At 39.9% G+C, this 21365-nt stretch overlaps 2 protein-coding genes across 2 annotated transcripts; both read right to left on the bottom strand.

The window, feature by feature from the left end:
• Positions 1-1275: 1275 nt before the first annotated feature.
• On the bottom strand, positions 1276-13289 carry LOC143300391 (NADH dehydrogenase (ubiquinone) complex I, assembly factor 6-like). The gene is made up of 10 exons (XM_076614019.1): positions 13108-13289; positions 12403-12502; positions 11585-11665; positions 10875-10916; positions 9878-9934; positions 9125-9227; positions 7472-7605; positions 4762-4863; positions 2828-2884; positions 1276-1548 (listed from the first exon to the last, which is right to left on the bottom strand). The coding sequence occupies exons 1-10, from the start codon at positions 13272-13274 to the stop codon at positions 1420-1422; spliced, it is 972 nt and encodes a 323-aa protein (XP_076470134.1). The 5' UTR covers positions 13275-13289; the 3' UTR covers positions 1276-1419.
• Positions 13290-14231: 942 nt separating this feature from the next.
• On the bottom strand, positions 14232-20234 carry LOC143300202 (DNA replication complex GINS protein PSF3-like). The gene is made up of 3 exons (XM_076613766.1): positions 20015-20234; positions 18922-19196; positions 14232-17291 (listed from the first exon to the last, which is right to left on the bottom strand). The coding sequence occupies exons 1-3, from the start codon at positions 20121-20123 to the stop codon at positions 17055-17057; spliced, it is 621 nt and encodes a 206-aa protein (XP_076469881.1). The 5' UTR covers positions 20124-20234; the 3' UTR covers positions 14232-17054.
• Between the last annotated feature and the right edge of the window lie 1131 nt (positions 20235-21365).

Raw genomic sequence — 21365 nt, 5'->3', positions numbered from 1 at the left:
ACTTTGTCACAACAGATTGATCTGTGAAATTTGGGCTGCTGTCCCCAAGGACGGCATCACTACAATGCAGCAGCACCCTTTTTTTCTGCTTGCATGTGTTCTTGTTTTTTCCTGCAGAATTTTGCCATGGACAACTCTTTTCTTGCTGTGGGTTCTTTTACGTGCACTAAGTGCATGCTGCACATGAGACCTGTGTTTCTCATTCAAATGACTATATATAGACGGGCGCAATAGCCGAGTGGTTAAAGCGTTGGACTGTCAATCTGAGGGTCCCGGGTTCGAATCACGGTGATGGCACCTGGTGGGTGAAGGGTGGAAATTTTTACTATCTCCCAGGTCAACATATGTGCAGACCTGCTAGTGCCTGAACCCCCTTCGTGTGTATATGCAAGCAGAAGATCAAATATGCCTGTTAAAGATCCTATAATCCATGTCAGCGTTCGGTGGGTTATGGAAACAAGAACATACCCAGCACGCACACCCCCGAAAACGGAGTATGGCTGCCTACATGGCAGGGTAAAAACGGTTATACACATAAAAGCCCATTCGTGTGCATACGAGTGAATGTGGGAGTTGCAGCCCACAAACGCAGAAGAAGAAGAAAAATGACTATATACATCTTTCTGACATAGCAATCCTCAGTTGGAAAACAGAGAAGTGAAATATCACGCATCTTTGGACTGCTGTTGCATTGGTATCTTTCACACTTTGCACAGTGGATCATGGCAATGGAGACTGAATCTTCCTCAAAGGTATGGCAGAAAAAAAAAGGAGACAAGGAGATGCTGTTTCTTTAATTGAGTTGCTCAGCTTTCGGTGTAAGAGTATCTGTTTTCTATGAAATTATGAGCAGTAGATGTGTGAAGCGAATGCTGAAAATATTGGTGCAAAACAATCTGTGATTTTACACAAAATCACTTTTCCACTCTGTCAAACAATACAGTTATGTTGTGATTACCTGTCCAAAGATACACTTAAAGTGTTGGTTAATAGTCATGGTGTGTGGAGTGTTAGTATTTCAGAAGATGTTGTTATGAGATTCTGAAGCTGACGTTCATACAGCAAACATGGAAGAGAGAACATTTGAGGGGTCTTTTGGTTTTGTTTTAATAGTTACAATTTTTTTTTTTTTTTAGAAAATCCATGTTATTACATTTTTTTTTCTCCAAAACACAGGGAGTGGGAAACAAGAAATTAGTCTATTGACACACCAACCTAACACTCCTTTCTATACATATTCCACTCATTCAAAATACTCATTTGATTTTAAAAAAAAATCATATTTGTTTCAGTACAGAACCCACTCATTCAACATATTTGTTTATTCAAGAAAAAAAAAATCCACAAAAAATCAGCATGTGTTTATTATTACTCGACCAAATTAAACATGAATTATGTCACTGATTGGTGGTCTACAAGTCAATACTTTTTTCGCCTCTGCTGAAGCCACAAGTGTAACGCCAGAGAGGAGTTTCTTTTCTGAAGCGCGGGATCAAAGACGTTGAAGTTGGCCGTCTCTAGCTTCTGCAGGAACAGATCACAAGGCAGCTGCAAAGGACAAAAACAAAAAGGGTTAAAAAAAATTGGGGGAAGAATAAACACACACACACTCACTCACACACACACATACACACACACTCTCTCTCTCTCTGATCACATGATCTTACTAGGCTGCCTGTGCTCTACTGTTTTTATATCATATTGTGAGCTACGGTTATATCACTTCTTCAAGATAACAAAAACAGTATTAAAATCACACACACACACACACTCTCTGATCACATAATCTCACTAGGATGTCTGTGCTCTACTATTTTTATATCATATTGTGAGCTGTGGTAATATCATTTCTTATAGATTAACAGAAACAGTATTAAAATTCACATGGTAATTTCAGAAAACGCATTGTGAAAATGTGCGGTTTTCTTGTTTTATTTTTGTTTTGTTTCTTGTTTTCATTTATATAGTAGCAGCGACCTTTGATGACTCTCCCTACTGTCTGCTCGTGACTGTACTGTGATTTCTGTAATGAAAGTAAAACTGACCTCATGCAAGTGACGATTAAAAAAAGTCAAAGTTTCAAATAAAGAATGAGTAAAATTTCAAAATGTTAATAATAATAATGGTATTTATATAGCGCTGAATCTTGTGCAGAGACAAATCAAAGCGCTTTCGCACCAGTCATTCACACGCATGCATCACTCTAAAACTGTAGAAACTAAAGACAAGGAAGGGCAGGCAAGGGAGGCTATTTTGGGAAGAGGCAGGTTTTAAGGCCAGACTTGAAAGAGCTGAGTGTGGAGACTTGACGAAGCGAAAGAGGAAGTTCATTCCAATCGCAGGGTCCAGAGACAGAGAAAGAACGGCGGCCAACAGTCGAGTTTTTGAATCTGGGTATGCGTAAACAGAGTGGATCCGAAGCCGATCGTAGTGAGCGAGATGGAGTATGGAGGTGAAGGTGAAGTTTAATAAAAACATAACCACTAGTATACAAATGTAACAAGAATAAAATAGATGTACACAAGTAACTTTCAGCAGACTAAATGTAGACTTTAAGGATTATAAAAAAAAAAAAAAAAAAAGGTTCTTCAGTTTTTGTTAGGCTGCTTTTAAAAAAAATAATTGGTCTCATCCAATGACTGAATGCTCGGTTTGATTTTCCAGTCAGACTTGGGAGGAAGGGCGAGACCCAGAATCAAACCTCACGGACACTGTACTGACAGATAGCATCTTAACCATCCTGCCACCTTCCTTTCCTACACATACCGTGCATGAGTACACACCCCTACACACATGCACTACACACAATCACTGAATCAGCACTCACTGTGTTGAGAAAGGCAGCAAGAGCCTCCTTTGGCACATCTTTCTGCAAGGACCGTGCCTGGAAACAGTTGACATACAAAATAGTTTGCTTTTTTTTTTTTTTCAGCACACAAAAGTAGGTTGGACTTGGTTTTTACACAAACACTGCTCTCAGCTTACACTTGACATTCCACAGCTGCATTAATAGTGTTTGTAACAAAACTGTGAGAACATTTTCTTGTCAACAGAAGGCTTGAATAGGATCAATCGGCTGTGCCTTTATTTCACTTCTCCTACAAGGAATACCTGTAAACAATTATTAGAATTTGACGTATTATTTGATTATCTAAAGATGATTTAAGTGTACACATGTGTCAGGAGAGCTCTGTGCACGTATGTGTATGTGTGTGTGCGTGTGTGTGTGGAGGATGAGGTGTGTGTGCATACATGTCTGTATTGTGCAAGCAACGGAATATTGGAATGTGCGGGTGTGCATATAATATTTGTGTATGTGTGTTGGGGTGGGAGGTGGGGGTATGGGACATATTTGTGTGTGCTTGTATAAGTGTGTGTGTGTGTGTGCTGTGGAAGCTGTGATACATAGCCTAGGAATGAGTGTGTGGGGGAATGGGGGGGATTGAGTGGGGCACAGGGTAATCTGGGAGATGTGTATGTGTGTCGGGGCTTGTGTACATTTATGTTTATTTGTTTGTGCTTTCATATCTGTGAAACTGCATGTTTGTTGCATATCTGTTATGCATGTGTGTGTGTATGTGTGTGTGTTTTACATTTATTGTTTATTTATCATTATTGTCTTTTTATTTGTTTATTTTTTTTATTAATTTTATTATTGGTAGTAGTAGTAATTTGGTTTTTTTGTGTGTGTGTGTGTTTCTCTAAGGCCTGACTAAGGGTGTTGGGTTATGCTGCTGGTCAGGCATCTGCTTGGCAGATGTGGCGCAGCGTATATGGATTTGCCGAACGCAGTGACGCCTCCTTGAGCTACTGATACTGATACCGATTTAAAACCCAATGGAAGACCAAGAAGGAGTCTCCACAGAATCAGACCAGTAAAAGTGGAAGTTTATGGAATTAATCTGACTGGAATATTAAACTAAGTTCTTCTACCAGTAATTTAAAATGAAATTCTTGGGGGGGAAAAAAACCCATTATGTGGTGTTGTTTGTGGTGGGTTTTTTTGGGTTTTTTTTTTTCCAATCGAAAAAGTAACAGGAAAAAACAGCAACTATATGAACATACATCCATACACAAGCAGAACCTGTCAAACTTGGTCTCTCCAATGCCTCTCATGTTTCTCACACTTGTGATGATAGGCTTTGCTATCATTGGTGGACATCATTGGTGGCCACACATGTGGCTTCACAGCCAAAGTTCAAAGCACACAGTCACAGGTGGGGCATGGAAAACCGGCAGACAGGGCAGGGGCAGATGCAGCTCTGTGTCACCGATCTCCAGCAACTGCAAAGCGATGGCAGCGGTCTCCCTCCAATGTCGCCATTGTCCTTTTTTGTCAGGACATGCCATCAACTTCTATCAGCAGTAGCAGCAGTGTCAAGCTGCCAGGGCTGAAAGTTTTGTCCACTTGAGGTTGGACTTGAGGTTAACTTTGTACCTCTTCCGTCGGTACCTCTTGATGTGCCAAGAAGTACACTGCTGTATACTGATCTGCTGAACATCAACAACATCTCCCAACACGTCCCCAAAATCATCTCTACCATCACCAAATGCATCTACATGTCTTCACACAAACACACACAGAACAGAAAGAACCCCCCCCCCCACCCCCACCCCTCTGTCCACACACCCCTCCTCTCAACCCTCCCCAAAATCAACAAAAAACAAACACCCCACCTTTACCCTCAATCCCACTCCATACACTCAGAGAGATTTACTTCTCTGTGTTTATGCACGGTGAAAATGCAGCAAAACTCTTACAGTTTGCAGATGCGTGTGCGCCACCGTGGCAAGATCATACACAGCATCCAACAGATTCTGTTCACTGCGTCCTCGTATCACATCCTCCTGTGACACTTTGTGCTGGGGAAAGACAGAAAATAAAAGATTGAAAGTCTCAGTTTCAGTTTCCCAAGGTTTCACTGTGTCTGGACAAATCCATATACGCTACACCACATCTGCTGTGCAGATGCCTGACAGTGTAACCCGAGGACTGGCAAGGAATAAACAACCACCTCGTCAGAAGTCTCAATGCAAACTCTATTTATTTCAATCAAGTAGTTAAAAATACAAAGTAGTATAAAATGCAAAGTAGATCATAAGAATACCTTACTGAAGATCACAGTCCACATTCTTTTTCCCTTTCTATAGTTGTAGCACTGGTTATTCAAGATTTTGGAATAAGAACTTATATTAGCTTAGCCCTTTTGCAAATGCTATTTAACATTACAAAATACATAATGTTAAACATCCCATTTATGAAATCTTTACTTCATCTTCCGCAACACACATTTATACTAACAAAGCCATTTGCTCACCTGGCAAGAAATAAACAACCACCTCGTCAGAAGTCTCAATGCAAACTGACGAGTCTGTCTCATGATCTCACATGTACAGTTTTCCTGAATTTCTATCACACTGCATTTAACGTACTCTCTCAGCATACTTCCCGTGCAGTGTCCAGCCACAGCAGAGTTCATGTCACTACAACAGCAGCATAACCCAACACACTAGTCAGGCCTTGAGAGCATGCATATATAACTGGGTACCAGTCAGTGTGAATTTCTTCATCAGAATGTTGCCAGAGGACAACACTCTCGTTGCCATGGGTTCTTTTTCAGTGCACCAAGTGCATGCTGCACATGGGACCTCGGTTTATTGTCTCATTCAGCTGACTAGATGCTCAGTTTGATTTTTTTCAGTCAAAACCTGGGAGAAAGGGCAAGACCAAGGATCAAACCCAGACCCACATGGACACTATTTGTATTTCTTTTTATCACAACAGATTTCTCTATGTGAAATTCGGGCTGCTCTCCCCAGGGAGAGCGCGTCGCTACACTACAGCGCCACCCATTTTTATTTGTATTTTTTCCTGCGTGCAGTTTTATTTGTTTTTCCTATCGCAGTGGATTTTTCTACAGGATTTTGCCAGGAACAACCCTTTTGTTGCCGTGGGTTCTTTTACGTGCGCTAAGTGCATGCTGCACACGGGACCTCGGTTTATCATCTCATCCGAATGACTAGCATCCAGACCACCACTCAAGGTCTAGTGGAGGGGGAGAAAATATCGGTGGCTGAGCCGTGATTCGAACCAGCGCGCTCAGATTCTCTCGCTTCCTAGGCGACGCGTTATCTCTAGGCCATCACTCCACTATTGGCAGATAAGCATACTTTATTATATCAAAAAAAGAGATATCCATTGAGACATTAAAACATTCTGCACTCCTGTTCTGTTTTCATTCAATGAACAAAAGAGCGTTTCACTTTACACTGTGAAGAAAGAAACAACTGTATGTGTTTGCTTTTCAATACACTTCACAATTTATATCTTGAGTATTCAAATGTACAGACATTAAACCTACAAACTGCAATATACTGACGGAAAATATGTAATCAGATGGTGAACATGTATTCTGTTAGCTTGGGATATTACCGTAAAGTTCGGTCTATTGAGCGCACTGGTATATAAGCTGCACCCACTAAATTTTGGAAAAATTGAACTTTATACATACATAAGCCGCACTTATTTCCGGTACCGGAACACATACTGATCCTACAGAAAAGCTGTCAATACTGTAGGTTATGAAATAAACGCAAGCGGGAACAACACAAAGAAAAGCAAGCGAAAATACTGCTAGTGCCACAAAAAAATAATAAATAAACACAACGAAAATAAGATCCATAATTTAGGGATAGTCACATTTATTCAACATCATCCTGCTCACTGAATCCACTAAAATCTTTGTCTTCAGTGTCCGAGTTGAAGAGAACCAGCACAGCTTCCTCCGCCATCTTGTCACTGACTTCAGCCTCGCTTTCACTTCATGAACATGAAGGTGGAGGTCGCTGCTGGTTCGTCGCTTGCACTGTTGTCTGCTTGGTCGATAGCCTTCAATTTGAAGGCTGCATCATAGGCATAACGTCGCGTTTTCGGCATGATGAAGGTGTACGCTTGAGCAGAGTAGAACTGAATGCTGATCTGAAGGCTTTAATGTGTGCGGATTTGATTTATAAAACGTGAACAGTTAGCACACTATCCTGAAGCTCATCCAAAAATTCATGGACAGAAATCATGATTTTGGTGAGTTGAAGGGCAGCTAAGAATAGACGAGAACGTGACAGTCCCGGGATGGTTAAAATCCGCAAATAAGCCACATCATTGTATAAGCCACAGAGGTTGAAGCTGGGGTAAAAAGTCGCAGCTTATAGACCGAACTTTACGGTAAGTTCTCTCCATCTCTGGTTGGATATGAATGTGGTAATACCTGCCCACATGGAACTCTAGTTTTTCTAATGTTCTTTTCTTTTTCTGCAGTCGTGGGCTGCAAAATCCCACGTTCACTTGTATGCATGCATGAGTGGGTTTTACATGTATGACCGTTTTTAACCCCAACTATGTAGGCAGCTATATATACTCCGTTGTCGGGAGGCTGTGCAACACATGAAAAGGAAGGCACCTCTGCCCACTGACCTTTACGATGAGCTCCAAAGGGAGGTAAACCCGGCGGCGCTGTGCATGGTAAGGGAGGGCTCTCAACAGGGTGGTCAGCCCCTGTGCCTTGCCCAGGTGGCTGGCTGCATGGTCGGCGTGGATGTTCTTCACTCCTGGTCACATACAGTCCCACACCAACATCAGGACCATTATCAGGGCCACCTACACCAGAGGGAGATGTTATCAATGCTGTCTGTACTTTAACCCATTATCAGGACCACCTACACCAGAGATGTTATCAATGCTGTCTGTACTTTAACCCATTATCAGGACCACCTACACCAGAGGGAGATGTTATCAGTGCTGTCTGTACTTTAACCCAATATCAGGGCCACCTACACCAGAGATGTTATCAATGCTGTCTGTACTTTAACCCAATATCAGGACCACCTACACCAGAGGGAGATGTTATCAGTGCTGTCTGTACTTTAACCCAATATCAGGATGTGCATGTGCTTACTCCGCTACCCTCCTGAAATACAAATGTTGTTTTGTTTTGTTTCTCCACCTTTGTCTGTGGCGTGGTGGCGTGGTGGTAACCCATCTGCTTAAGAACGAGAGAATCTCAGCATGCATGATAAATTCCAACACTCCCCAGATTGTTCTTCCCCCCAACCAGACCTTGAGTGGTGGTCTGGATGCTAGCCATTCAGTATGAGACAACAGACTTAAGTCCCATGTGCAGCATGCACTTAGCGCAGGTAAAGAACCCACAGCAACGATGTGCTGTCCCTGGCAAAAATCTGTATAGCAAGATCCACTTTAATTTTGAAATTACAAACAAATAAAAGGGGTGCTGCCATAATGAGTGATGCACTCTGTTGTGACAAATGGTAATACCATGCCCAACTGAGAATACTACTACTACTACTACTACTACTACTAATAATAATAATGGTATTTATACAGCGCTGAATCTTGTGCAGAGACAAAATCAAAGTGCTTTCACATCAGTCATTCACACGCATGCATAACTCTAAAACTGGAGAAACTGAAGACAAGGAAGGGCAGGCAAGGGAGGCTATTTTGGGAAGAGGTGGGTTTTAAGCCCAGACTTGAAAGAGCTGAGTGCGCAGACTTGACGAAGCGAAAGAGGAAGTTCATTCCAGTTGCAAGGTCCAGAGACAGAGAAAGAAAGGCGGCCAACAGTGGAGTGTTTGAATCTGGGTATGTGTAAACAGAGTGGATCCGAATCTGATCGTAGAGAGCGAAATGGAGTGTATACATTTATAACATAGAGTGCTGATCTTGATCTTTATTCTGTGTGAGTCAAGGAGCCGGTGGAAATGTTGCAAAAGAGGAGTGATGTGTTCAGATCTTTTCTTTCTGAGGACGAGTTGGGCAGCAGAGTTTTGTATGCGCTGAAGAGACCGAATGGATGAAGCAGGCAGACCAGACAATAGAGAGTTACAGTAGTCAAGGCAAGGCGAGAGAGAATGAGAGAAACGACAAGTCTAGATGTTGTGTCAGTGGACAGATATTTCCGAATGGAACTGATGCGCCGCAATTGACAGTAGCAGAATTGACATGTCTGATAAATTTTTGCATGGACTAGAACAGAATCAAACAGATTACAATGTGATGCAATGCAATACAATACAAAACAATACAACAGAATACAAGCACTCTTACCAAGACATTCCAGCATGAGATAATGCAAGGAGGAAGCGGTGTTCTCGGCATATTTTTCTACCTCCTCTATCGTGCGAAATCCATCTGTCTCCAGCTGTTCTGCCTGTATGACATCATCATAACATTATTAGTAATACGGTGAAAGACTTTTTTCTTTCTGCAGCCCAGTTTAATTTTTGTATGTCTATTTTCCTCTCTTTAAAAAAAAAATTATTTATGTGCCATATTAATGTGTTGATTACTTTAGGTTTAAAAAAAATTTTTTTTCTTTTTTTGAATTCTTTACACAAACTGTTTCCTATCATAATGTGAAAAAAGTAGTTATATAAAGCTAAATGGAATTTAAAGTTTAAAAAAAATAAAAATGTGTAAGTAATATAATCACAATGAATATTCAAAATATTATGAACATAGTAACAGGATTGTCCTCTCATATATTTATTTTCTCCCAGGAACAAGCTTCAGCCACAAAAAGTATTTCAATTCTCCCCAAAACATCTGTTTCCCACATACAATGATACATCTGGTGATCACTTTGGGGTCTGTCATTGTTGTAAAACACAACCGTTATGCTCTTATAACCAAACACTTCAGAATAAAATTCTTCATAATAAAATCTCTCAAACCATCAAAGCTTCTCAGTTGCCTACTTGTCTCCAAGGGATATATTTTTGTGAAATAACAACAACAACAACATAAGACACTTATAAGGTAACTAATTGATACACTGATCATTAATGAAGGGTAACTCACTCTTGCTTCAATGATGTTCGTGAAATGGCGCTTGGACAACTTGAAATACCTGGCAGCCTGTGACAGAGGTTTCAACTATTAAGAAGCTGACTTAAATCATCAATCTTCAAGGTTCCTAAAATGGTAACTCTGATACATATAAGTGATATAAAAATAAAGACCACAATACTAATCAAAATGAGTTGTAAAGGAACATGCATTGAAAATGAGTTGTAAATAATGCAATTTCTCTAACATTCGGTTTCAGAGGAAAGCTTTCCACTCACAACACATTTTCTCTTGGAAAAAAAAAATGCAACCACCACCATACAAACAATTTTTCCAATCAGCATTTTGTAAATTGATACAGAATTCAAACTTCATACATGAACATTATGTCTAAAGATCCTGGTGGAACTCATTCATAATTTTTCACTGAGCAACATTTCACACTGTTTTGCACAAAACTGGGCATTACAAAAGTCATTCACTTAGTAAAAGGTCTCCCTCCATGGCTCACAAAAATGTGACATACAGGACATGGTGTAACCAAGACAAGCGATATATCTTTCAAATCTCAAGAATGACGGGTGAGGTGGCCGAATGGTGAAAGTGCTGAATTCTTTCCAAAGTTTTCTTGAGTTTGATCCCCATTTTCAGCACACCTGATGGGTTAAGGGTGGAGACTTTTTCTGATCTTCCAGGTCAGCATATGTGCAGACCAGCTATGAACCCCCTTTGTGTGTATACATGCATACAGAAGATCAAATACGCACATTAAACATTCTGTAATCCATACAGGCATTCGGTGGGTAATGGAAATGAGAACATATACCCAGCATTCTCACCCCTGAAAACTGAGTATGGCAGCCTACATCACCATCATACACATAAAAGCTCACTCGTACATAATAGAGTGAACATGGGAGTTGCAGCCCATGAACACAGAAGCAAAAGAGGAGGAGGATGAAGAAGAAGGTAAAAATCTTAAGGAAGATGCACAGAATTGAACACTCACCCCAGCCAGCTCCACAGCCACAGGAGTCTGTGGTGGTGCTCCCTGCAGAGTGATTGCAAAGCGGTTAAATACACAATAATAATGTGAAAGTTTACTGGAATTTACAAATGACACACCAAAACATGCACATAGACACACACACTCACACATATACATACCACAAAACACACACACACACAGAAACACACACACAGACACACACACACACAATGCAAGCACACACATGCACACTGAATACTACACACACACATGAATGTAATTATGTCCAGAGTTTGAATCTGATAATCATCACTGAGTGTCTTTTGAACGTGGAATCAGCTGCAGATTGACATTGCTATGTTTACTTCTATTATTCATCAAGGCTTAAATTAGAGCAAATAAACAACATAAACTTTGTTTCACTTTGAACTTAACTTTCACCCGATTCACCATTAAAGCCTTGAGCCAAATGCATAATTGTTGCCCCTGTCATTAGATCATACAACGATAAATTAGATTCTTGTTAGCAACATGCACTTGATACATGTAAAAGACCACAACACCTTTCATGCATAATGAAGACAAGCAATAAAGTAAAAATACTACAACAAACATCCATAAGGATTGCAATACATTATACATACCACACAAACACACATACACACACACTCCAAATATATTCATTAGCTAAATAAGCAATAGCCACAATGATGCCCATGACCAAGATCTACCTGCAAAAGGTTCTCAACAGCATCTTTCCAGAACTGCATCCTCATAACTCCAGTCGTCTTCTCAGACACAACATCTCTCACCTATTGTAAAACAAAACAAACAAACAAAAAAGAATTAAATGGCTATGCTTGTAAACAAATGTGCAGTCGGTTGATCCAAGGCTCAAGCTCCCAAACCAAAATCAACTGAGATTATGATGTTGGATAAATGATTGAAATGGTTTTGGTGGGGAAGGGAGACGTGCACACAAAGATTATGGATGATGTGGGGGAACATTCATCATGTACATGTGACAGATTATAGCTTAAATTTTGCTCTGTGTGTGTGTGTGTGTGTGTGTGTGTGTGTGTGTCCAAGAGTATGTGTGTATGTATGTGTGTGTCTGTGTGTGTCTGCATCTGTGTGTTTGCTTCATTGCCAATGTGTGTTTGGTATTCAGATAAATTATTTCTCTTTACTGAGAGAAAAGTTACTTGTCTAATGATGCTGGTCAAACTTAACTTTGAAATTTTTACATGTGCAGAAAATAATAATAAACTGAGTAAATACCACCAAAATTAGGTAATTTCTGTTATACTGACACAGAATGAAAACAGACTGCACAAACCTTTATCCAGTCTAAATTCACAGTAGTAATCTCCATATTATTATCATAATTATTATGGTGATTATGATAATGAATATCATGATAATACTGATAATGAATATCATCACAGAATAGTAAATTTTAATAAAAATTGTGAAACATTAAACAAGTGTGCGACATATTTTCTGGAGAAAAAAAAAGATAATGAATTTATAATGTTTTTCAACAGACCTGAGCCACTTCCACATTGAAAGCCCTGACAGCAAACCCTGCTCTCTGAACTTGTTTGGGCAGAAGAAGGCAGCACAGGTAATTTTCATAGTCATGTTTCCTGATGAATGAAAATTCATATATTCTGATTATTACTTCACAGCATTGCTGTTCATATCGCATATCAATAAACTGCAACACAGCATTGCTCATTCTTTATTCATTCCTTTTGACTGTGTTGTACAGTGCATATAATACTTTGTATCAATTCTTTTCTTCTCTCCCATGTGAAGTCTTATCTTATGTTCCATCCATCACCACAGACTGTGGTATCGGTACTAACACGCTTTTTCTTTCTTTCTTATCGTCTTCTTCCCACCTCATGTGCGTGATATTAGACGCTTGAGTAAGTGACAAATTACAATTAGTGTTGCACATTGTAAATATCCATAGTTACACACACGTGCGCGCGCGCGCTCGTGTTTGTGTTACACAACTTACTGTGGGTGTGAGTGTTCGTGTGCAACATGTACATGTGTACAAGCACATGTCAAAGGGTGACTGAAAATGTGTTGAGTTGCTATTCAGCTGAGGTGGGTTGTGAGGGGGGAAAGGAGGGGTGACTAGGGGAAGGGGTGGGGGAGGGGGGCGATCTGCCACAATCCATAAGACAAGATTCTTCTTACACATGCACCGATTACGAAATGTGGATATCGCCACTCTTACTTCACCAAATTCATGCAGTACTGTGGATGCGTCAAGTTCTGAGAACTGAAAGCTTTGACTCTTCTCCCATGAAGAGATGCACAGCATTTTGATGGATGCAAAAGATCGCTGGATTGCTCGGCCCACCCTCTCGGCAATGTGCGCAACAAACGAGTCACCCTTGTCATTTTGAAGTGCCGACGAGGTCATGGAATTCTGAAATGGCCAAGATTCCAATTTGGTCATGAAATTCTCAAATAGCCAAGATTCCGATTTGGATATACTGACCAATCAAGAACAAAACCATATAAGTGTACTTTCGTTTACACCTTGGAAAGGAAAGTGGTTTGAGGAACAGAAAGAGGATGGAAAAATTAATATTTTTACGAGAATGAATGATCACGCGTATTATAGGAACTACACTTCTTGACAATGGTAAAAAAAAAAATATAATGATGATTAGGCCTAGATTACAACATTTTTATTTCATAATACTTGGATTATATGAAAATGCAACCCAAATCTGAAGTTGGATTCTGCACTCAGCGTTGTAGTCACCATGTTATAAGGTAAGGTTTGTTGTTGTGATGAAATCTGCAGTCATCTACATTCATTCTGCCAGACCTGTGTGTTGACAACAATACAATGGCTCCTGCTCATATCAAAATAAACAAGAATCATGGGCCGAATTAATCTGATGTTCTTTTTGTCACACAAAAATTCGAAATAAATGAGAATCACGCGCTGATTGTGTATATGTTAAAGGCTGTTATCATGGCAAGTGTTGTAAGCTGTGCCATAGCCTTGACTCTCCAAATGATGAAGTGTTGTAAGCTGTGCCATAGCCTTGACTCTCCAAATGATGAAGTGTTGTAAGCTGTGCCATAGCCTTGACTCTCCAAATGATGAAGTGTTGTAAGCTGTGCCATAGCCCTGACTCTCTAAATGATGAAGTGAAAAAGAAAAAGACACTGAAGGTCAGGTAGGTCACAAGAGGATGTCACCTAAGAACAAAGAAGATTCATGCACACACACACACACACACACACACAAACTGAGAAGAAAAAGATTAATACACATAGTGCCATACTGACATACACACAAAGTAAAAGCATGTCAAAGCATCTGTACAGCAGATATATTTCTCAGATGAAAAAAATACATATTATAGTTCATTCCATAAATAATATATGTACATCATAAATTTACACAAAAATCTGCTTGTTTTTTTCTTTCTTTTATTTATCAACAATTCTGGCAGATGACCTTTATCAACTATGAAATAAGTTACACCATGATATTTAAAAAATGAACTATTGTACCTACATTTTTGGGGGACAAAGCTTAGAACAGAGCTGTATGTATAATATACTTGTGTCTGCCTGCCATGTATTTTCAGTTCACACACATCTAACACTGAATCTAAACAGGTATATTACATTACTGATGAAATGTCAAAAGTCATGCTTTCTATAAGAGATACGAACATGTTGCAATCAGTTCTCATTGAATCACTTAGGTCCTGAAGTCAAACACACACACATATATGTGACAAATATAGATGTGTGGAATTTTGCCATGGAAACATTGTTGCAGTTGCATGTTATTCTATCAAACCAGTTGAAATTTTGACTATTTTTCTTTCTTTTTTTAAAGAAGCTACAATTCTGCAAGCTGTGGTCTTCCCCCCCCCCCCCTGCCCCCCTCACCTCCCCCCTTAACAACTTTAGGGGGTAGGGTGAGAGAGGGAAGCAACCACTGATCAACCAAACACTCAACAAAGACTCATGTTTCACTTTTTCCTCTGCTCTTTTCTACAGTGCAACTGGACTGCTGGCTGAAAGTGAAATTCTGCAGTACATGATACACCCATCAATAATCCTTTCACTGGTTGTTGATATCACACCACCCTTCCCCCTTTTTGAGACATAAACGGGTTCCTGTTTCTAGTTGTATTTGTGCATTTTGTGTGGTGCTGAGTAGAGGCGACACAGCACATTCACTGCATTCATTGTATAGTGTGCGGTAAGTGAATGAATGAAGGATGGATACCGCACGCATTTTTAATTCATTGATTTACTGCCCATGGAGATTTCCATTGATTTACTGCCCATGGAGATTTCTTATTGATATATCTTTGTTGGATGGGATGTTCTGTATGTGATGATCATGTGTGACTGAACGCTTGAAAGCGAAGGCAGATTCTGAGTTACTGTTTGCTATCTTTAGTCATTTATTTTATCATTATTGATTATTTATCTACCAGCATGGTTGTTATTGGTAATGGATTTGCATACTTGTATTAGAAAAAAAAAAGCTTCACAAATGCGGCAAACTTTACATTACAGGCAGCACAGTCATTGACAAAAATACACAATGTGCAAACAATGCATCCTCTATCAGGAAAAAAACAATGAAGAAAATAGCAAATAAATATCAGCATGAAAATATCAATAGCAACAAGCAGAAATCCCATTTAATGCAGCACTACAAATGAAACAAAAACATTACTTCTCTATGTACAATGACTGGCCTGTAAAGAAGTCTTTTTTTAATAAATTCATATTCCATTGGTGACTATTCTTTTAATCTATCAACAGAAAATGCAGAAATCTGCGGTTTTACCAGGCATATTACCACACTGGCATGCTGCCCCAGATTTCCGTGGAAGTTTACAACAACAACAAAGATCAGTGACAAAATTACGGAACAATCTTTTTGATGAAAAATAATGTTTAAGGTTAAACAAACAATTATGGGCTTCAGGAGTCAGGAAATAATGTCACTTCACCGATGGATGCCCTTCTCTTGATCCATCAAATTTCTTTGTCAGAAAAAAAATAAAGGAACAGTACTCGCATATTACTAATACTGTAATAGCAACAGATGTATTGTCTCATGTATCACATCCATGCTTCTCTCACCACTGTTTTCATCATCTACACATGATTTTGTAGAACTATTTACATTAGACAGACAGTTCCAATAGTTTCCATTTTATTTCTCCTTTTGTGTGTGGGCTGTAACTCCCACGTTCACCCAAGATGTACATGTGGGCTTTTATGTGTATGACCATTTTTTTACCCACCATGTAGGCAGCCATACCCCTTTTTCAGGTGTGAGGTGGGGTTTGGGAGGGGGGTGGGTGTATGCTGGGTATGTTATTTTTTTCCATGGCCTACTGAATTCTGAAATAGACTACAGGATTGTTAATATGTGTATTTGATCTGCAAATGTACACACACGGAGAGGTTTCAGGCACTAGCAGGTCTGCACATACATTGATCTGGGAGATCTGTTTACTTTAATGAGCATGCTGAAAAAGCACATGTGGGTGTGTTTTTTTTCTAGTCTTTCCACAATGTGTCGATCATTTTTTTAGTTTCAGTGAAATGCAATTACGCTGTATTTGAAGACAGCATTTTCAGCAGCTCTCGGCCTATTTCATGAACAGGTTAACTTCATTCACTACTCTGGAAATCCTTGATTAGATTCAGAAATTGCAATCTTAAGTTTGCAGTTAGTATTTGTAACAAATTCTACTGACATGTCTGCCAGCCAAAGTTCAAATGCTAACAGAACAAACATTAATAAGATATTCAATCTTCTTATCAGTTCTTCATCCAGATCCATTCTCAGATCATTGCACTGTAAGCTACAGACAGGACTATATAGTTATAGTGGGATGAATTCTATCATACTGTCGTAATCTGCAGCAACAACAGCAACAGAACAACAAATACAGCAATATATCCGCAAATTGTACTTTTAAAACTACCTCCAGTACACACACTAACAGGTACTCTCTAACCCCAAAACTCAGCAGCTGTTTGCAACACGTCCCAGATTATATCTTGATCGAAATCACTGTGCAATTAGTTTATGATTATATTATTAGCCTCTCACAATGTGTCATTTACATTTTAATTATTTCATCAAATGGCTGTTAGTTTATTAATAGTCCGGTTTCAAGATTTATCTTCTACAATGGCTCGCTTTCTCTTGAGATGCTTCAGTACCATGGTAGATGTCTTCAGCTTCTCTGTCTGACGCCTTTCCCACAGCTCAAAATCATGCAGTCCTTGTTGACCAGCCTTGAAGATTTTCTTCTCGCCCTCATCCAGTTTCTCTGTCAGGTAGCTGGTATCCTGGTGAAGGGCGTTCTGGGAAGAGTCCATGATTCTTCTGAATCGGCCTTGGAACGTCTGGAAAGAAAAATTGTAACTCACCAGTGAGTACAGACAATTCAATAGATTTTTTTCCTCAGTCTATGAATCATTGTCAGAAAAACAACACAAACGCATGAAGAACACATAGATATGGAACTGTTACGTAGTATACACAGCAGTAGTAATGCCAGATCAGACAGTTTCCCTGATGGGTGCAATAGCTGAGTGGTTAAAGCATTGGACTTTCAATCTGAGGGTCCTGGGTTCGAATCACGGTGACGGCGCCTGGTGGGTAAAGGGTGGAGATTTTTAGGATCTCCCAGATCAACATATGTGCAGACCTGCTAGTGCCTGAACCCCTTCCATGTGTATATGCAAGCAGAAGATCAAATACGCACATTAAAGATCCTGTAATCCATGTCAGCGTTTGGTGGGTTATGGAAACAAGAACATTCCCAGCATGCACACCCCCAAAAGCGGAGTATGGCTGCCTATATGGCAGGGTAAAAACGGTCATACACGTAAAAGCCCACTTGTGTGCATACGAGTGAACGTGGGAGTTGCAGCCCACGAACGCAGAAGAAGAAGGAGAAGAAGACAGTTTGCCTGCCCTGTTTACAGACACCAGTGCAGATTTAAACAAGGACTCCATAGCCAAATATAAATAGTATACAAGCCCACACCAAACAAAACTGAGAAGTGCATAGATGTCATCGTCAAACGCGACAGACTACCAAGAACAGTATACACAAATTCAAACAAACAAACCTTCAAATTTATATGTAGCAACTTTGACTTTCAGACTTACAGCTAACTGCAACTGGTATTCAGGCATGAAAGCAAGAATGGGATTTTTGTTTTGATGCTTTTCATAAAGAGCAAGAAAAAAAAGGAGTATGGAGCAGCATCAATGACAATAAACAAAGCATACTAGTGCATTTTGAGTGATAAGAAATCCCCTGACTTCCAGTGACAGTTTTGTTTAAAGGCTTAACCAACAGACAAGGAAAACTTTTAGAACCACTCAAAGAATCATCAAATGGCTTTTGCAATACATGGAAAGCCTGTCTAATCTCCAAATGACATCCATTTTCCACTGGAGTTCTTGGGCTGAGTAATTCACATCCATTGTAACTCAGCTGTGATGTGTGGTAGAGGATCTACCTTAAAAACAAGCAGTTCCTGATTTTATAATAATACTAAGAGTATGAAGGTATATGCTGCCCCTCCCCACCCCCCCTCTCCTTCCTTTTGGATGGTCTGGGTACTGTTGCATTACTTCAAGAGTTCCATGATTTCATTTCTCTCTGGATTCCATCTGATGGTAAAACATGCTAACAAAGTAAATGCTATTGTAGTGGGGTCAACCCTGTCTACCCATCCCCTTAACATTCCTTTATAGTGACTAGTTTCATTTTCTTCTTCTCCCTTGAATCTGTGAAGAGTCATTTGGGTGCTGCACAAAAGAATTGTTTGCTAGATTCCTCCATGTCAGTTGGATGAGTGTCAAAAGCCAAGGTCTTTGCAAATGGTTTTCCTGTCCATTCTGCAATATTGTAAAAAAAAATGTATGTCCATCTTTTTTTTTCTGTCTTCCCCACCATCTCCCTCCCTCAACTAGTTTACAAACACACACACAAAATCAAAGTTTTACTCATCACCACACCTTCAACAGACTGTTGGCCACCTCCTGAGCATCTGGGTTCTGGAAAGACAGCAGGTGAGACCCAAACTGATAGAAATATGGCCCAAGCTTGTGCAGATCCACCACGTTGGGGTCCGCTTTGAAGACCTCCCGGTAGCTCAGCCTGTAAGGGCGAGGCACCTCTACAGACACGATGTGCCGACGTCGGCTGCACAGAGAACGGGCCAGCCAGAATGGAAGCTCCAGGTTGGTGCCAGGCTGCAGTGTGGAATCATCTGTGGTTTGGTCCAAGTAGCCTGACGAACAAAGGAACAGTTACCAATTAACTCAAATAAAGAAAAACTAGAAAAATTACTTTAAGTTTTTATGACTATTAGTATTATGAATAATATAATGTTGGTTTTAACTAGTAGTATTAGTATTAGCATTTGTGTGTGTGTGTGTGTGTGTGTGTGTGTGTGTGTGAATACTGTGATTCTGTATGTCAGTTTCACGGAGTCAGAAGTATGCAGACTGAACCATTCAGTAATATGCACTGTACCTCATGTGCCTTTCTGTTGTTTTGTGTTTGTTTGTTTTTTAATTAAAAAAGTAGAACGAGGCAGATGTCCGGCTTACACAGACCAAACCCACTGGGGAGGCCTCCAATGAAATTATCTAACTGTGCCAACTTTCCTTACTTTACTCTTGCTTCACATTCAACATGAACATTGTTTGGTATCCCTGATTCAAACAAGCATTTTATGGGGTTAAAGTTAAACTGAGCTTTCCGAGGATCACTCGATTAATATAATTACTTTACGTAGTACACCAGCTGAAAACTGAACCACACACACACAGACTAGTGACAGTAACGCCCACCACCTCCCCAACCCCTCCCCCCAGGATGGAATGGGTGTACAACCTCAACATTTCGTGACAGGAGCCAGAATTATCAACAGAACGATCGTGGGCCTTCAACAGTTGAACACACTGAGACACAGACACAGGTGCACGCACACAATACAAAAACATCATGGGCACCAGTCTGGAAAAGTGGAATACTTCACTGTTCACAAATTCATAAATTGAATCGATTTAATGTCAGATTGTTAACATACATAAAGAAACTCACCCAGTCGATGTATAGGCATTTCCACTCTGCATGGAATCCTCTCGTTAGTTGCCAGTATATCATCGAGATTGAAGTAGTCTTCGGAATCTCTAGCTGTCGATTGTGTCATCGTGTATTTGAAGAGCTAACCTTTGCAACCCAGAACTTTTCTTCGTCAAATCTTAGCGCCAAACCGGAAGTCTGTTCTCCAGTTTGTTAATAATGAGGTTTTCTCCCTTTGTCAATGAAAGATAAATAGGTAAGTTATTTACATATTTCAGGAGAAAATATCGACTTTGGTGATTATATAGCAATCAGGACAGCATCTTATTAAACATTAGTTCATTTCGTCTCCATAATGTATGCTCCAATGAAGATTAATTCGTGATCAATTATCGTTGTTTTGTATATTTTCATTCTGATTGTTTCTCAAAAGGTGAATATCACACGTTTCCTGATCGCTGCGCACGTGGATGTTGTTGTTTTGTTTCGTTTCCTTTGGACGGACGTTGGTGTACACTCTGCGTCAGCCACTGCCATTGCTGAATATTGTTTCTCAACGAACTGAGTGAGTAATTTATCATACGTTTATCATTGATTGTTGACTTGTTTAATGTTTATACGTCTCACATTTGCCCTTAATACTACACTTTTCAGTGAATCAAATGGTACACGTGACTCAAAAATGCCACAAAATAATGCATCTTTGATAATATATATATATATATATATATATATATATATATATATATATGTGTGTGTGTGTGTGTGTGTGTGTGTGTGTGTGTGTGTGTGTGTGTGTTCGTCTTTTTCGTCAGTGATCAAGAGCAGCATACCCACAACGATGGTACATTCGTTTGATATCGGAGGCCACAGTGGTTTGAGCCTCCAGTCGGGTAGAGAGATACTAATGTTTAAATTAGTAATAGTACTTGGGACTTTGATGATACACGAGTCTTGAGTTTGAATCTAGGCACCAGCAGCAGTATCTGTAATGGTTTAACAGCTGAGATCTTTTCCACCTCTCTCTCTCTCTCTCTCTCTCTCTCTCTCTCTCTCTGTGCCTGTCTGTCTGTCTGTCTTGCTATCTGTCTGTCAGTCTGTATCACTCTCTGTCTGTCTCTCCCCCATTCTCCCAAGTTTGACTGGAAAATCAAACTGAGCATCTAGACTTTCGGATGAGATGATAAATAGAGGTCCTGTGAGCAGTACACACTTGGCGCACTGAAAAGAACCCATGGCAACAAGCGCATTGAGTTATGCTGCTGTCAGGCATCTGCCTATCAGATGTGGTGGAGCGTATATGAATTTGTCTGAACGCAGTGACGCCTTCTTGAGAAACTGAAACTGAGGCTGGGCTACCTATGTGTGT

The sequence above is a fragment of the Babylonia areolata genome, chromosome 26, assembly GCF_041734735.1.
Source record: "Babylonia areolata isolate BAREFJ2019XMU chromosome 26, ASM4173473v1, whole genome shotgun sequence".
Lineage (NCBI taxonomy): Eukaryota > Metazoa > Mollusca > Gastropoda > Neogastropoda > Buccinidae > Babylonia > Babylonia areolata.
Note: the sequence above shows the minus strand (reverse complement) of the source record. Positions and strands in the feature narration are given on the sequence as shown.

Bases quoted from the DNA above. Each gene is read 5' to 3' on its own strand.
- LOC143300391 (XM_076614019.1), bottom strand. From the start codon at position 13,274: ATGACAAGGGTGACTCGTTTGTTGCGCACATTGCCGAGAGGGTGGGCC. The intron at 10,917-11,584 runs GTAGATCTTGGT...ATCACTCTGCAG, and splicing joins CTGTTGAGAACCTTTTGCAG to GGAGCACCACCACAGACTCC. The intron at 4,864-7,471 runs GTCAGTGGGCAG...GTCTTTCCCCAG, and splicing joins CTTTGGAGCTCATCGTAAAG to CACAAAGTGTCACAGGAGGA.
- LOC143300202 (XM_076613766.1), bottom strand. From the start codon at position 20,123: ATGACACAATCGACAGCTAGAGATTCCGAAGACTACTTCAATCTCGAT. The intron at 19,197-20,014 runs GTGAGTTTCTTT...TTTGTTCGTCAG, and splicing joins AATGCCTATACATCGACTGG to GCTACTTGGACCAAACCACA. The intron at 17,292-18,921 runs GTGTGGTGATGA...TTTTCTTTCCAG, and splicing joins TGGCCAACAGTCTGTTGAAG to ACGTTCCAAGGCCGATTCAG.